Here is a 16281-nt window from a genome sequence, read left to right as displayed (position 1 = left end):
TGATCTGAAGATGCAGATACTAACTTTTTAATATATCTTACCTAGGCAAGCCCCGGTGCACAACCCCTACTTTTCTACAGTTTAAATTATATATGTGCATTAAGTTTTAAGGAGTTGAATGAAACCCACTTGCATATATATCTTTATCCTATGAGTCTTACTAGTATGACAGGATCGTGCAGATTGCTATGCTACAGGACTCCGGTAGAAGTCGAGTGATTGCCTGTCACTCGCGAGAGATAGGAAATATATTATTGGATTACTATCACTTGGAAAATATGAAAATGGTGACCGGGCAGGGATGTGGTTTGGGTATTGGTGGGTGTAAGAAGTTGTGTCGCCGCGGAGGCGGGTCATAGCTTGGTTACACCGTTTTCCCCTGTCTGGTCGGTTAAGGACCGATCGTTGCATATGACTCTAGATAGGTCACAGACTTATTATCCCGAGCACATAATTGTGTATGGGCGCTTGGAAGACTTGTTGCTCTCTTGTCGTGGATCTGGCTCTTTCCGGACCGACTGTTAGGGTTTGTTTTTTGGTGGAGGAGGTCCTTGCACCGCACTGAGTCCGGGACTCAGGGGCGGGGGCTTGGAGTCCCAGTTTGGATGGGGACCTAGACACCTAGGATAGGAGAGTGATGGGTCGGTCCTACTTGTGCCTAGGGTACAAGCGGGGCATGTGTTTTTGGGGTACCTAGCTAGGGGCATTGATTCGCGAATCGCTGGGCTATCCGGTACGGCTTGTCTATGGTTTAGCATCGTAGTAAGAACTGGAAGATGAAAGATGGAAGATGGACAAAGGAAATCTGATTGCTTACCACCTGCTTGAAAGTAGCACATGTGCTTACATAGAATGATTAGTTAATGAACCAATGCGGCTATTAATAAAAATCGAACATAAGGACACATGCTTAGTAATACTTTCTGCAAATGCAATAAACCCACAAGCCAGATGGCCTTGCATATCTTTGAAGTCTTTTCTTTTCTCCTGTCGGGTAAGTCTTGCTGAGTACAATTGAGTACTTAGGGTTTTATTCCCCCTGTTGCAGGTGATAGGTAAATGCTTGAGCTGACCTTTGTGTGTGGATTCCTCCTGGTGGGCTCAGAGAGGATTTCCTTTACGCTGCGATCGTAGTTGCTATTTATAACTCTCACCAAATGATTTTATAAATGAAAGTTTCATAATATGTTGCCTTAGTCTATATATCAATATTTCATCATATCATTAATAGATGTTTATTTCCGCTTGTAACTCTGTTCACATGTTTCTATTTTACTGTTCAATTAAATTATTTATAACTCTGATGACATGATTTCATTCTGCTGTTATATTAATAAATATTATACTCTAATGTTGTATTAAAAGTGATGTAAGAAATGGTTACGAAAGATGTAAGCTTTATTCTCTCATTTGTGATTCTGGTGGCAAAAATGTAGATTTTCGAGTTCTCCCCTGGGGTGTGTCCGACGAAACCGAGTAATCTAGTGTTCTCCCCTGAGTGCTTAGTGTCTAATGAAAGACAAGCACTCCTGTGAGGCATTAAATTAGGCGGTTCTGTCACACTGGAGAGGCCCGTCGCGCTGGGGATCTCTGCCAGCATCGGGGAGCCATGGTGGAGGGGGGCTGGAGGTGCGAAGACCGGCGGAGAGGCAGCGCCTAGGACCGCGCGGGGATTTCGTGCGGCGTGGGGGAGAGAGTGAGGAGAGAGGGACGGGTTTTGGGTAGGCTGTTGGAGGATGGGAGTTTTAGGTCGGGGATTCTTCTACTGTGCGTGACCCATAGTATAGAATGGATCTCTTATTTGGGTCTGCGTTGTTGGAGATAGCCTTACCCAGATGCAAAATGAGTCCTATATAGTGTTTTGCGTATCAGGAAACACGGTCCAATGGAGCACACAAAGAGATGACCCATTTTGCATACCGCCCGAAACGAGAGGCAAATAAGCGTCTTTCAAGGAGAAGACGCAAATCTCTGACGCCCGGTGGATCCCGGCGAGGCGCGGCTGGCTCGGCGAGGCGAGCCCGCGGTGGGGAGCCGTCGGCGCTTCTAGACGGGTCCACGGCGAGGCACGGCCGGCGGGGCAAGGCAGGGAGCGGGGCAAGGCGGGTCTGCGGCGGGCGCGGCCTGCACGTCCAGGCGGGCCCGCGGCGCGGAGAGGAGCGCTGTCGGCGCGACCGCGCCGAGGAGCCGCCGACGCTCCGAGCAGGCGGCCGCGCGGCCCAGATCCGGGTGGCGCGCTCGCGCTACATGTTGAGGAGGCTGGGGCACGCGTAGAGGGAGGAGGATGGGGCGCGACGGCGCCGACCGGGGGGAGCAGCGGTCGGCTTGGGGCGGCGCGGAGGCAGAGGAGGAGGCACGGAAGTGGAGGGGCGGGGAGGAGCGGCGCCTCGCTTGGGGGAGAGAAGAAGAGAAGAGAGGGATCGAGCGGAGAGAGAGAGGAGAGGGAGGAGGGAAGGAATTTTTTTTAGAAAAAGTCTACTTAACCCCCCACCTTTCATACATGGTCAACTTCACCCCCAACTATAAAACCGTCTGTTTTATCCCCTGAACTTTTCAAAACCGTATATTTTACCCCGGGCGGTTTTTTGACAGTGGTTTTGCTACAGTAACAGCGGGTTTGCTACAGTAACGGTGGTTTGAATTTTCTTTTTTTATATTTTCGGTGAATCTTTGAAAAATCACAGTAGATCATAGAAAAATCATAAAATAAAAAATCTAATTTTATTGGACTCCACATGAGTAGATCTACATAGTGAATATATAATACGGTATGCTTTAGTATAAAATTTTTATTGTAGACTTAGATTAATTGGAAAATCTAATTTTGTCTGTAATTAATTAAAATAATTCATAGCTGCAGCTTCTATGGTCCAATTGTGGTGAAATTTTTATGGTACGCTAATTATTGTATGCTTAAACTATAGTAAAAATTTCGTACTCATTGGACTATGTATAACTTAGTTATAGATGAATTCTAATTAATTACGGACAAAATTGTATTTTCCAATTAATCTAAAGCTACAAAAAAAAAATTTGTACTAAAGCATACCGTATTATATATTCACTGTGTAGATCTACTCATGTGGAGTCCAATAAAATTAGATTTTTCATTTTATGATTTTTCTATAATTTTTCAAAAATTCACCGAAAATAAATAAAAAAAAAGAAAATTCAAAACAACCGGCACCGTGCCAAACACACCGTTACTGTACCAGACCCCGCTGTTACTGTAGCAACATTCGCTGAAAACCATAGACGGTTTTAGAAAGTTCAGAGGGTAAAACAGACAGTTTCATAGTTGGGGGTGAAGTAGACCAAGTATGAAAGGTGGGGGTTAAGTAGACTTTTTCTAATTTTTTTTTTTTTTTTTTTTTTGCATCAGCTGTTGGAGAACATATGTAATGGATGCGGACTCATTCACTGTGCGGGATTTAAATCCGGGAATGGGTATCTGGTGGCTATGCACGGTTGGAGATAGCCTGATATCTGACTGAAGCGCAGGTCGCCGTCAGCCCCCACCCCTCCCCTCCAAATCCAACAGCGGCGAGCACAGCCAAACCAACTAGCTCAGTTCGATTGCTCCGCCCCGCTTCGTTGCCAACTTACCGCTCCAAGCGTCGCGGTCGCGAAGTCTCATCGGCGAGCCCGGTGGCTGCGCCGCCGCCGCGATGGATTCGAGGCCCCGCGAGACTGACGCCCCCGACGACCCGGCCAACGGCGCCGCCCCTCCGCTGACCGCGGCGGTGACGGCCGCGACCGGGGACATCGAGATCATCAGGCCCCGCAACGACAAGCGTGGGTACCGCCGCGTCGTGCTCCCCAACTCGCTCGAGTGCCTGCTCATCAGCGACCCCGACACCGATAAGGTCTGCTACTTCGATCGGGCTAGGATGGACCGAACGGGGTTTGGGCGTTTGGCGGTGGGTTTTGGATTTTGGTGCGAGATTTCGAGGTCGTGAATTGTGCTTTGTTTTGCAGGCGGCGGCGTCAATGAATGTTTCGGTGGGGTACTTCTGCGATCCCGATGGGCTAGAGGGGCTGGCGCACTTCCTTGGTCAGTGCTCTGTTTCGTCTTGCTGATCTGAAGTTCTGAACTCGCTTACTGTACTTCAACTGGACTACTGGAGTTGTTTAGCTTCAGTTTGATCTTGATTTTTGTCCGTAGCTTTTCCCTGATTGGTTGTGAATAGCTCGGAAGTGAGAAATAAGTGAACGTCACTATTTTTATTTGCTGTGCTCTCTCGATGTACTGTCGTTTATCACAACTCATGTCCCAATGCTTGTTACAGTGCATTTGAATTTGTATTTGGTTGTGAAACAGATGTTACTTATGTATTCCTGTGATCGTACATGGAAATGAATAGGGTTATATTATAGACATTAGGTGCAAGCAAACATGAAAAAGGAGGATGAGCGATACTCTAGGTCCAATCGAACATGTTTTTTTTTTCTTTCTTTTCTTCTGAAACCTGCTAGATTCCACTTGAGCATCCAAGTCTGTACTGGTATCTGCGAAAAAACGTCTCAAAAAGAACTTTTATCAGCAGTCAAAATATCGTTGAATTTGATGAGTGGAGTGGACATGTCGTGTTGAGAAGAACTTTCTTGGCATTGGTCGCTTATGTGAAATTTACAAAAGGTATAGATTGCTTGATGATATGTGGACTGGGACACCCCACGATCAGTAATCCTGAAAAATGATGAGTCGTAGAGTCACTTAGTTTGGAGAAACTAAGTGTTTACCCAGTAAATCTGCAAGTATCTAAAGGCTTAGTGGTGAAAAAACATCAGGACAACTTACTCATCTGAATCCATACATGCATGACAACAAAATAAACATAAATAATGTGATTCATGCTTGGAGAATACTGTTACATGTTGTCGTTTTGATAGTATGCTCCCATTTATGGATGACATATACTAGTTGAAAGTTCAGTTGAATTAGCTGATGAACTCTACAAGTTGTCTGATATTCTATAAATTCTATAAAGTTTCCTGAATTTTATCTATGCATTTTTCGCTTGGTTTGATGCTTTACTTAATTGCCGGGATCCTTTAAGGTGATAATTAAATATTTATGGACTTGATCAATAATATATAAACAATATATCTAATTTGTATTTTTACATATATAGACACTTATTGTTTTGCTTTTATATTGCTTATTAGTTGCAGTTTTACTAACATCTTGATGGAAATTGAATACTATGTGGGTTGTTCTTTTTTGAACCCTATCCTTATGATTGTTTCCAATTTTACAGAACATATGCTTTTCTATGCTAGTGAAAAATATCCAGAAGAAGACAGTTACTCAAAGTACATTGCAGAGGTATGCCTTATTTTGCCAGGTTGAAAATTGTCTTTGTCTTATTTATATTACTTACAAATAGATCCCTGTAAATGGCCGTAATTGTTTTATTGTAATTTGTTATTGGATTTAGCTGGCATTGACAATGAAATCCTGCTTTCTCCTTTAGTTCCTGGATGCAGTTCCTCAAGTCGTTAGTAGTGACTGACTTCTTTCTTAGAAGTTTTGTTGGCACAGTGGAACTGTTTTAGAACATGACAAGCAGCGGCTTAATACTAGAATAGTTAAACCATCATAAAACATTTAATTGTAGTGTTTTTGGTTTTACTTGTTTTTAGACCTGAAAGCCTAAGACATTATTTGGTCAGGATAGAATAATACAACTGCAGAGAAAATCAGCTTTCTCTAACTCAAATAACGAGTTCAGTAAAACTACTCGAACTTTTTTTTTCCCACAAAAGACAAAATTGGAAAAACAAACAATTGAAAATTGAAAACTGGTTATAGCCCAAGGAACATTTTCGCTCGATGTATCCTAAATCCTGAACTAACAACCTATCGGCATTACCAAATTTGCAAAATAAAAAGCACTATATCACAGGTTGGTCATCTTTGGTTTGTGCCCAAATGTGACAAATTTTGATCAAGGTTTCGCTAGCTCACAATTTCACCAAAGATGGGTGAGCATGGAGATGGGCGCCAGAGTCTGACATGTGGGACGACCCTCATTTGGACATGGATGACACCGCGTGACAAGTTTGGGACCTGAAAATGTTATTTTGACAGTTTGGACCTGGATGACACCCTAGGATAAGATTGGGGACTTGAAAAATGCATTTTTAGAGTTCGGGGACCTGATGGTACCTAGGACAAGTTTAGGACCACCGGTGCATTTTATCTACACTAAATTTATGTCGGTATGTGTTGCTTATGGTATAAGTACTTGGATAATGGGTGTTTTCTTGTAGCATGGTGGTTCAACCAATGCTTTCACATCTTCTGAACACACAAACTTCTATTTTGATGTGAACAGTGATAGCCTGCATGATGCTTTAGATAGGTACCTCCTTTTGCTTTCTTTATTTTTACCTTATTTTCCTTGTGTGGAATTTCACTTATGCTTGTGCCATCTAATCTTAGGTTTGCACAATTTTTTATCAAGCCATTGATGTCCCCAGATGCTACACTTAGGGAAATAAAAGCTGTTGACTCTGGTATGTGATATCTTTTTCTCTTTTCTGTTGCTGTTGCTGGAATCACATTTTAAATTCTAACTTCCGTTTTCCACTTTTAGAAAATCAGAAAAACCTTTTGTCAGATCCTTGGCGAATGAGTCAGGTACTTGCATTTTCCAAGCTCACGTTAAATATGCAGACAGCTTAGTTACAGAGATCTGATTTTATTTATACCTGTCCTTTCTTGTTTTCAGCTTCAGAAGCATCTTTGTGCAGAGAATCATCCTTATCATAAGTTCAGCACTGGTTGTTATCTGAACAATGTTTTTTCCCTTCCCTTTCTGTTCTTACATTACATACAATTAATGACATTGAGAATACACTGCTCACCTTCTACTTAATTTTATATGTCTTTCATTCCTTGAGTAACATGATATCTATTCATTTTGGCATTCATACTGGTTGTTCCCAGAAATCTTTTATTTCAGTTTTTGTTTGTGATAGAATCTTGTAACAGCACAAAAGCTCCCAGTAGATATGAGTTTCTTACTGTTAATATTAAAATCAATGGAGTTCATAATATAAACTGAAAGTGCCTGAACCGTGACTTGGGGCTCTTGGTGGGTTTCAACTCTAGCCTACCCCAACTTGCTTGGGACTGAAGGCTATGTTGTTGTTGTTGTAATGGAGTTCATAATATAAAGACCTTAACATTTTGAGAATAACTAAATGAATACTTGACTGTGTGAATGGTGACTTGGTCAATGACTCAGTCGTGTGGTACGAACCTCCTACAGCCATCTTAGATGTCTTCTCTTTGCTTCAACAATAAATGAGGTTTCAGTGTAATAAAGAGTTTTTTATGATATATGCTTCACTGCTTGCTTGAATATTGGACAATTCCTTAGAACTGATTTTCACTGCTTGCTTGAAATACTGGACAATTCCTTAGAACTGATTCTCACTGCTTGCTTGAAATATTGGACAATTCCTCAACTGATTTCAGAATTCTTATTGATTAGGAAATTGGAATACTCTTGAAGTTAAAGCAAAGGAGAAAGGATTGGACACAAGGCTTGAGCTTATTAAATTTTATGATTCACACTACTCAGCCAACTTGATGCAACTTGTCGTGTATGGAAAAGGTTTTCCATCAAACTTTTCTGCATTTCCTTACAAGTTATCTGCAGCTAAAACCTTTTTTTGGTTATTTTCCTTCTCAATTTTCATATCTTTTGTATTTGCAGAGAGTCTCGATAGCTTGCAGAACCTTGTTGAAAATAAGTTCTGCGATATTAGAGATGTTGGGAGGAAGCCATTTTCATTTCCTGGGCATCCATGTACACGTGAACATCTCCAGGTTTACTATTTAGTATTTACATTACAGGATATGAGTTGACAAGTGAGACTTGCAGTTACAGATGCTCGTACACTTGTTTATGTGAGTTGTTCCCTTGCAGATTCTTGTCAAAGCAGTTCCCATTAAACAAGGGCACACTTTGAGAATCCTATTTCCAATCACTCCCAATGTCCGGCGTTACAAAGAAGGCCCTTGCAGGTACATTAGCCATCTGATTGGTCATGAAGGAGAAGGATCTCTTTTTTACATACTTAAGAACTTGGGTAAGTTATCCTTCTGTGGCCTTTGTTGCAGTTTAGGAATCTTTACTTCATGCCAGAAGAGGGAAAAGACATGTGTTTGCTTGGGCTTTTGAGTTGGGTTACCTCCGTGTATGTTAGTTATAAATCTTTTATGTCTGAGTAGTGAGTCTATATATCATGTTCATGTCATTCCCAGAGCCCTAATTTTGTTTCTTTATTTTATTTTTATGTTACATTTATCTGCAGTATGCTTGGATGAATAAGTGTGGTTATGTTTTTGTCTGCTTCATTCCTGTTAGTGTTATAGTGTTACATACAAAGTTAATGATGAAATAAACAGCCAAGTAGCTCTTTGTATGGCATGACCTTTTGAAACCTTTGTGCTTCTAATGTTCGTTAGGAATCACTTAGATCTGAAAGGAATAACCATGGTATCTTAGGCCTATAGAGTAAATAACTGAAGGAACTGTGTTTACGTACATTTGAAGAAGACATGTCAAAGAGAAACAAACTCCCTATGAGTAAAGAAAAGGAACAACATTATTTTGCCTCAGTTTTGTACAAATTTCTTTACTGTTGTTACTCCTCTTTTATGTATGAAACTTGTTTGCTGATATTCTCATTCCTCCCCAAGAGAATTCTGTTTTTTATCCTCTTTATTTGGTCATCATGGTTAAATTCTAATTCTGTTGAATATTCAGGATGGGCTATGAGCTTGGAAGCTGGTGAAGGGGATTGGAGTCATGATTTTTCTTTCTTCTCTGTTATTATTCAGCTCACAGATGTAGGCCAGGGTGAGTTATAATTTCTGAAGGGCCATTTTGATATCAACTTTTGAAATGTAAGTGATAATCACAAATCTGATTACTGGTGATAGAACACATGGAGGATACTGTTGGACTATTGTTCAGATATATAAAGTTGCTGCAGACCTCTGAAACTCCTAAGTGGATATTTGATGAGGTAATTTAGTCTGGAACACATGTTTTTATTATAAAAAATGAATAATATTGTACATTACCAAATTTGAATCATTTTTATGAGTCATGAGTTGAAGCTTTGTGCATGCATGTCAGAGATTTTTTCAGTTTCCATGAATATATTAGTATATTTCAGAATTTAGTCGATCAGGCCACTTACCCTTTATCAGTAATACCAGCCTAACACTATAATATGAACAAACGTCTGCATTGAAAATAATTTTTCATGAGATATAGTACCATGTTATGATTTGTTCAACCCTTGTCCTTATTTCATAGTTGTCTGATATATTCTACTTCAGTTAATTGAACCTACAGGACAGTTCTGATTTTGGGGTATACTTGCAATGTAATGCATGTTCCTTTGCCACCCAATTAAACATGGGTCTTGGCTTGAAAGCTGAAAAAGTCATTTATGTTTGTATCATCAACACTTGCATAACTAAAATAGGCTTCTCTGATTTGCGAAATAAAATGATCAAGTCATACAAATGCATTGTTCAACAATGTAAAAATGTTGATCTCTCTCTCTCTCTCTCTCTCCCCTTTGCTTCAGATTTTTTTCATGTACTTTTTTGTGTACTAATACATTTTTGTTGGACTTTGAAGCTTCAAGCTATCTGTGAGACAGGATTCCACTATCGAGACAAGAGCCCTCCTATCAATTATGTTGTAAATATTTCTTCGAACATGCAGGTGCTTCAGTTATGCTTATCTTAAATTTATCTTCACAACTGTTGCCCTTTTGTATACTGGATTTATTTGCACATGCCCGTGGTAACATCTGATGCACTGTAGTGCAGTTCACATATATTTAAATCATATCTTGACTTTTGCAATCTATTGTCTTAGTGAATAGCTTTCTATACAATGAGTAAAGCTTATTGATTGAATGAAAGAAAAGCATTGTATCAGCATTTTCTTTAATTTGCATGCCATTGAAGAACCAAAATAATATGTAGAAACATCGTACATTTGATTTCCACAGAACTATACATTTTGTAATTTCCATGGTTGTGGTAATCATATGTCTAGGCACATAGCAATCTGTGTGTGCTGAATATTGATCTATATGTAGGAAAATTCACACAAAATTATACAAATGTTGTACAGTGTGGTTTTATATATAATATTGGGATATGGTAGTTCCCTAGATTTAGTATAAGCTATTTTATATAGTAAGCTATCCCAAATGCTTATTTTCTTTTTATAATAACGGTAAACTATGCCACCCATTAATGGATCCTTTTTGTGATTACCACAGTTTTTTCCACCAGAAGATTGGTTGATTGCATCATCTGTGCCATCAAAGTTTTCACCAGATGCTATTCAGAATATTTTAAATGAATTAACTCCTGAAACTGTAAGGTAATTCTCAGGGCACTACATGAGCATACAAATTACAAATGGAGAAATTTATTTTCTTTGCCTTTCATTTTGTTTTGTTCCCTCTGTTTAAATCTCTCTTTGCTCTCCGTATTTCCTATCAGAATATTCTGGGAATCGAAAAACTTTGAAGGGCAAACAAACTTAACAGAGCCATGGTATGGTACATCATATTCTGTCGAAGCTGTCCCTCCATCAATCATACAGGTACATTTTTGGACATTATTACTTTCTGTATTGAAGCTAGAAAAGTACCTGTGTCTTATATCCTGTAATTATTTTGCAGAAATGGGTAGAGAGAGCCCCTGAGGAAGATCTACACCTGCCAAAACAAAACATCTTCATTCCAAGAGATCTTTCATTGAAAAGTGTAGAGGAAATGGTAATATTTTGAATGGCTTGCCTGCTTAACTTTATCTGGTTTGCTTATGCTCTATCTCTCTGTTACATCCAGGTAAGTTTTCCTGCCATACTGAGGAAGACACCATTTTCAAGACTCTGGTACAAGCCCGATACAATGTTTTTCACACCCAAGGTTTATATCAAGATGGATTTTCATTGTCCACTGTCCCAAAGCTCACCCAAGTCAGCAGTTCTTACTGATGTATTCACGAGGTTGCTTATGGACTATCTGAATGATTACGGTATGTCAGACTCCCTTAGATGTCTGTTTTTATGGTTCTTCCAAGTTCCAACAAAAGCTGATCAATTTTTTTAGTGCATTCTTTCACTTGTTTCTCATATAATTTATCATGGGTATATTATATTGGATACATCATGTATTAGATACTAGAAATGGGAACTGTGGAAAAAAAAATTCTTATTGGAATGTGTTAGCAATAATTCATATGCCCGTATTTCAGTTAATACAATCAGTTAAAGAAATAAAAAAATCTCATAAAATACCAATATGGGATTCCCGTGAAATGAGTTTCACAAATTTTATCCCTTGCCCTTAACTTTCTGAGATACATGTTTTGTCATGAGTCAGGGATTGTATCGTGGAAGGTTGTTACCTGTTTTTTAAGCTAACTTGTTCCAGACTTCCTTCCACTCTAGCTTCTGTAATGGTACACCAATTTTGTTTTTGCTTTCAGCTTATGACGCTCAAGTTGCTGGCCTCTATTATGCTGTTAAGCCAAATGACACTGGTTTTCAGGTTTGTTTTTTCAAGTAACTCACACACATATAATAGTCCTATAATTTGGTTATTTTTATTTTTTGGCTATTGTAAAAATATAGTACTTGGACTGATATAATACTTTTGGATTTTACTTGAGCATTGGCCCTAATGTACAACATGCATGCTCACACAGTCACACTCAGTTTGAAGTTTACAGTTTCTATGGTTTCTTTGCTGTTTGGTGCTTTTACAATGTACAAATCACATTTTGTTGGGTTGTAAGTTTTGACACCCCTTGCAATGCTGATGTGCTCACATAAACTGCATGGTACAAGAGTGCCTGCCTGATGTAGTTCCTTGATGGCGGATGCATTTTTCTACTTAATATTCAGTGGGTTACTACCATACAATTCATAACATTGATACAAAATGAATTTCTTGTGTTGTGTTCTTTTTGAAAACTTAATGCTTTTCCTTCACCATTTGATGTCTGTACACTGTACTATCTTGTAGGTAACTATGGTTGGCTTCAATGACAAAATGAGAACCCTTCTGGAGACTGTTATTGGCAAGATTGCAGAATTTAAAGTTAAGGTTGACCGTTTTTCTGTGATAAAGGTAATCAACAATAGTTCCCTGCAAATTTGCATGTTGTTTTGTTGTTATTTTGTGAGTTGTATGTCCAGAACTTCTAGGAGTCCTTAAGAGTTGGGACTTGGTTCGCATTCAAATATCCAATTTGGAAACTCCAATTTTAACCCTCAGAATTTTTGTTCCCCTGTCTGTCTCTTACAGAACAAAGAGCCTTCTCAACGTCTCATTTTAATTCATTAAACACAGTGCAAGGATCAAATATTCTATCTTGTTTTTTTAATGCAAGAGGTAATTTGTGGCTGGGACTGAGTACATATGCAATAATGTGTCCTAATTTTTTTTTGTCACCCTGTTGTAGTATGTTTCTCAACAAAAAAACCTTCGTAGTCCAGTGGTTTGACTAGGGGCTCTTGGTGGGTTTCAACTCTAGTCTACCCCAACTTGCTTGGGACTGAAAGGCTAAGTTGTTGTTGTAGTATATTTCTATGTAAAGCAAATTATCTGAATATCTATGGCCAATCAACATGGCATACATTTGTTGCTTGTTATTTGAATTGTGACTTTTATTATCTAATAATAGTCGAATTGATAGTATCTTTTACCCTAGGCGTTCTAGAATATCAAAAAGTGTTTCTGGTCATGCCTTATTATTCCTCTCAACCTACTGTACTTGCTTCCAGGTGATGCAATTGCAAGCTGAGACTGTCTTTCTATGCACTTTGTATGAACTAAAGGCGTCTTCTTTTTTGCCATCAGGAAGCTATGACAAAGGAGTATGAGAATTTCAAATTTCGGCAGCCATACCAGCAAGTCTTGTATTATTGTTCGCTGATACTGGAGGACCAAGCGTGGCCATGGGATGAGGAATTTTCTGCACTTTCCCACCTCGAAGCTAGTGATCTAGAATATTTTTTGCCTCAGTTGCTGTCAAAGACCTTCATTGAGTGTTATTTTGCAGGTTTATCTATTTATTAGTTGACTTAATATTTGATATGTCCTCAAAAGAATTTGATTCAATACCCTGATTTCATATTTTTTTGTCTTAGACTTGAGGATGCTCTGCATTGTTAGCCTTCTTGATTGCATATATCAATTTCAGGTAATATTGAATCCGATGAAGCAAAAAATATCATTCACCATGTTGAAGATGTCTTATTCAATGCACCCATTAGTGCTTGCAAGCCACTATCCCCATCACAGCATCTTGCCAAGAGGATTGTAAAGCTTGAAAAGGGTTTGAGATACTATTATCCAGCAATGTGCTCAAATCACCAAGATGAAAATTCTGCCCTTCTGCATTATATTCAGGCATGCTTTCTATACTTGTTCTTCTCAAATGATTGTTTTCAGTGAAAAGTACCTCCAAGTAATACCAATTGATTCTAAAAACATGATATTGGCAGATTCATCTATTGAATATGAACGATTGTTTTCAGTGAAAAGTACCTCTAAGTAAATAACAATTGATTCTAAAAACGTGCTATTGGTAGATTCATATAGCAAATTTAGGTGGTTAACCTAAGGGATGTCATAGTGTTACACCATGTTAACTGTGTGGCGTAGTCGATGCTCATGTAGTCCTGTTCTTTAATTTTGTGCATGCGTGTATCAATTCCATTGTGCCAGGACTCAGGATTTGCCACCTGCCACACAATGTAATGCTATAGCAATATCCTCATCTGTGCAGACTCATCAGGATAATGTCAAGCAAAATGTTCTACTTCAACTACTTGCTCTTGTTGGCAAGCAGCCAGCTTTTCATCAATTGCGATCAGTTGAGCAACTTGGCTACATAGCGCTGCTTAGGCAAAGGTACAAGGAAGCCTTTCTTATTTTATGATTATTTGAGAATATGTCTTCTGTCCTTTTCTTTTTGTGTGATGCATTTGGCAATAAAATGTGTACGCATGTTCACCCAGGAATGATTCAGGTGTCTGTGGGTTGCAATTTATAATCCAGTCAACTGTGAAGGTAAATATACTAATTTTATCCATTTCTGTTATTTTATTTTTTAAATCTCCTCTTCAGCTCTAATAAGTTCAGTACAATTTTTAATAGGATCCTGCCAATCTGGATGCCAGAGTTGAAAATTTTCTCAAGATGTTTGAAGGCACTCTCTACCAGATGTCTGATGCAGAGTTCAAGGTTAGACGTGCTTCTCTTTCCATGTAATTACTGTTTTATCAAGCTCTCAGCATCCTGTTTCAATCTTTAATGATGTTGGTTCCTATTTCCTGGTGATTGTGGGATGTTTATCTGCTAACATATTAATGCTTTAACCCATACATAAACTGCTTAATTAGTAGTGAAAAATTACATGCTTGGAAATCATAGTTTAAAAATCTATGCTGTCTGGCACCAGGTCCTGATTCTTTTATTTTACGGACAAGATAAAACTATCGCAAGTTGTGTTGTTCTCAACCAGAATGTTAAAGCAAGTTGCATTTCCAACCACCGATACTTATTATTAATCCTGAAGGATATATTACTCTTTCTTCACCCATGCGTTGGTAATGAACAAGGGTAGGATGCATAAGTGAAGTATCTTATCTTATTCCCAACTCCCAAGACGTTTACTGTGTCTTATTGTTGGTTCAACTTTTGCTGTGCTATGGATTTTCTTTGATTGGAATTATGGCAGCTTGTTTCTGGTGTTTTTTGATCTTTTGGCACTTAGGCTCCGAGCATTAGCATCTGGAGCACCATGGCCAGGTCTCCAGTGGAAATTATAACATTGGATTGAACATTCTAAATTCTAACCAGAAGTTATTAACAGAGAGACTGGCACTTTTATTAGGAGAATCGTTTGATTTTTTTTTTCCAGAAATAGTGCCTGCATGTGTTATTATTATTATGAGGGAAAAGCCGGTCCCAAAACACTTCAAAGTAGAGATACAAAAGTGGGGAAAACCCAACAAAAACACAGAAAGTCACAAAACTAGGGACATATGTTAGGATTCAGCTTTCTATCACGAAACCCCCAAACAAAAAGTCACAACGCAACCTGTTTGCTTCTCTTACAGCATTTTATGGTTTATGTATGTACCTTATAACAATTGTATGGCCTCTCCTGCAGAGTAATGTAAGTGCTCTTATTGATATGAAACTGGAGAAATACAAAAATATCCGTGAGGAATCAGCTTTCTTCTGGGGAGAGATTTCTGAAGGAACCCTCAAATTTGATAGAAAACAAGAAGAGGTGTGTACTCATTGATTGTCTTCGTGTATTGTTTTGTGAACTCAAGTCTCAAGATAATTCTATGATGGCAGATTGCTGCACTGAGGGAGCTCAAGAAGGAAGAGTTGATAGACTTCTTCAATGATCATGTGAAGGTCAATGCACCACAAAAGAAGATTCTTAGTATACAAGTGTACGGTGGTCTTCATTCTGCCGAGTACGAAACAATAGTGCAAAATGCTCCGCCACCGCAGTCGTGTGAGATAACTGATATTTACAGCTTCAGGAGATCGAGGCCTTTATATGGATCATTCAGGGGAGGTATTGGTCAGATGAAGTTATAGTTCAATATTTTCTCATCTTTCTGTGAAATTCTGAAAAAGAATAATATTTCTGTTGAACCACTTCTGTTGGACTAGGCTGATCTGCATCTACGTTCATAGTTTATTTCATCGAGGACACCATAGTAGGGCATTTATCTATGTTTTTTTTTAAAACTATATTCATTAAAGATTTCACATTGCCTGGTAAAGAAAAATATCTAGCCATGTCTGGTTGGTCTGAGATACGACATATATTAGACTAAAAAGAGAAAAAAAGAAATGTTGTGTTAATCAACCAAGCTTGGATTATTGGAGACGGTATATGGGTACAAGTGCAGAAGTTTGACGTTTTCCTCGATGGAAACCTGAATTTCTAACGAAATCACAAAACACCAGCTATGCCAGTGCCACCGAGCTAAAAGGAATTCCTAACGAAATGGAATTGCTAACGAAATTAGGAACATGCCACTGAGCTAAAAGGAATTCCTAACCAATTTAGGAATAGTGGTAACTGGTAACCCTCGGGTACCAACTATGCCTTCGACTGCGCACGCATCTACTATAAGCACCCGGGCTAAGAGGAGATGAGGTTGTGGGTGGAGGAGAAGAAGC

At 39.0% G+C, this 16281-nt stretch overlaps 1 protein-coding gene across 1 annotated transcript; it reads left to right on the top strand.

The window, feature by feature from the left end:
* Window positions 1–3461: 3461 nt before the first annotated feature.
* On the top strand, window positions 3462–15807 carry LOC136550304 (insulin-degrading enzyme-like 1, peroxisomal). The gene is made up of 26 exons (XM_066541835.1): window positions 3462–3866; window positions 3979–4054; window positions 5262–5329; window positions 6277–6368; window positions 6449–6522; window positions 6603–6646; window positions 6738–6789; window positions 7506–7628; window positions 7731–7843; window positions 7944–8106; window positions 8787–8879; window positions 8963–9048; window positions 9675–9761; window positions 10330–10433; window positions 10556–10658; window positions 10738–10833; window positions 10906–11095; window positions 11549–11610; window positions 12088–12192; window positions 12925–13126; window positions 13268–13476; window positions 13856–13980; window positions 14088–14139; window positions 14227–14313; window positions 15245–15367; window positions 15439–15807. Exons 1-26 carry the CDS (start codon window positions 3669–3671, stop codon window positions 15688–15690), a joined length of 2979 nt encoding a protein of 992 aa, XP_066397932.1. The 5' UTR covers window positions 3462–3668; the 3' UTR covers window positions 15691–15807.
* The last annotated feature ends 474 nt before the right edge of the window (window positions 15808–16281 follow it).

This window comes from Miscanthus floridulus, chromosome 4 (genome assembly GCF_019320115.1).
Source record: "Miscanthus floridulus cultivar M001 chromosome 4, ASM1932011v1, whole genome shotgun sequence".
NCBI classification, from domain to species: Eukaryota; Viridiplantae; Streptophyta; class Magnoliopsida; order Poales; family Poaceae; genus Miscanthus; species Miscanthus floridulus.
Note: the sequence above shows the minus strand (reverse complement) of the source record. Positions and strands in the feature narration are given on the sequence as shown.

Excerpts from the sequence above, each read along its gene's own strand:
- LOC136550304 (XM_066541835.1), top strand. The coding sequence starts at position 3,669 with ATGGATTCGAGGCCCCGCGAGACTGACGCCCCCGACGACCCGGCCAAC. Across the intron at positions 9,049-9,674 it reads CTAAGTGGATATTTGATGAG|CTTCAAGCTATCTGTGAGAC; the intron begins GTAATTTAGTCT and ends TGGACTTTGAAG. Across the intron at positions 11,096-11,548 it reads GGACTATCTGAATGATTACG|CTTATGACGCTCAAGTTGCT; the intron begins GTATGTCAGACT and ends TTTTGCTTTCAG.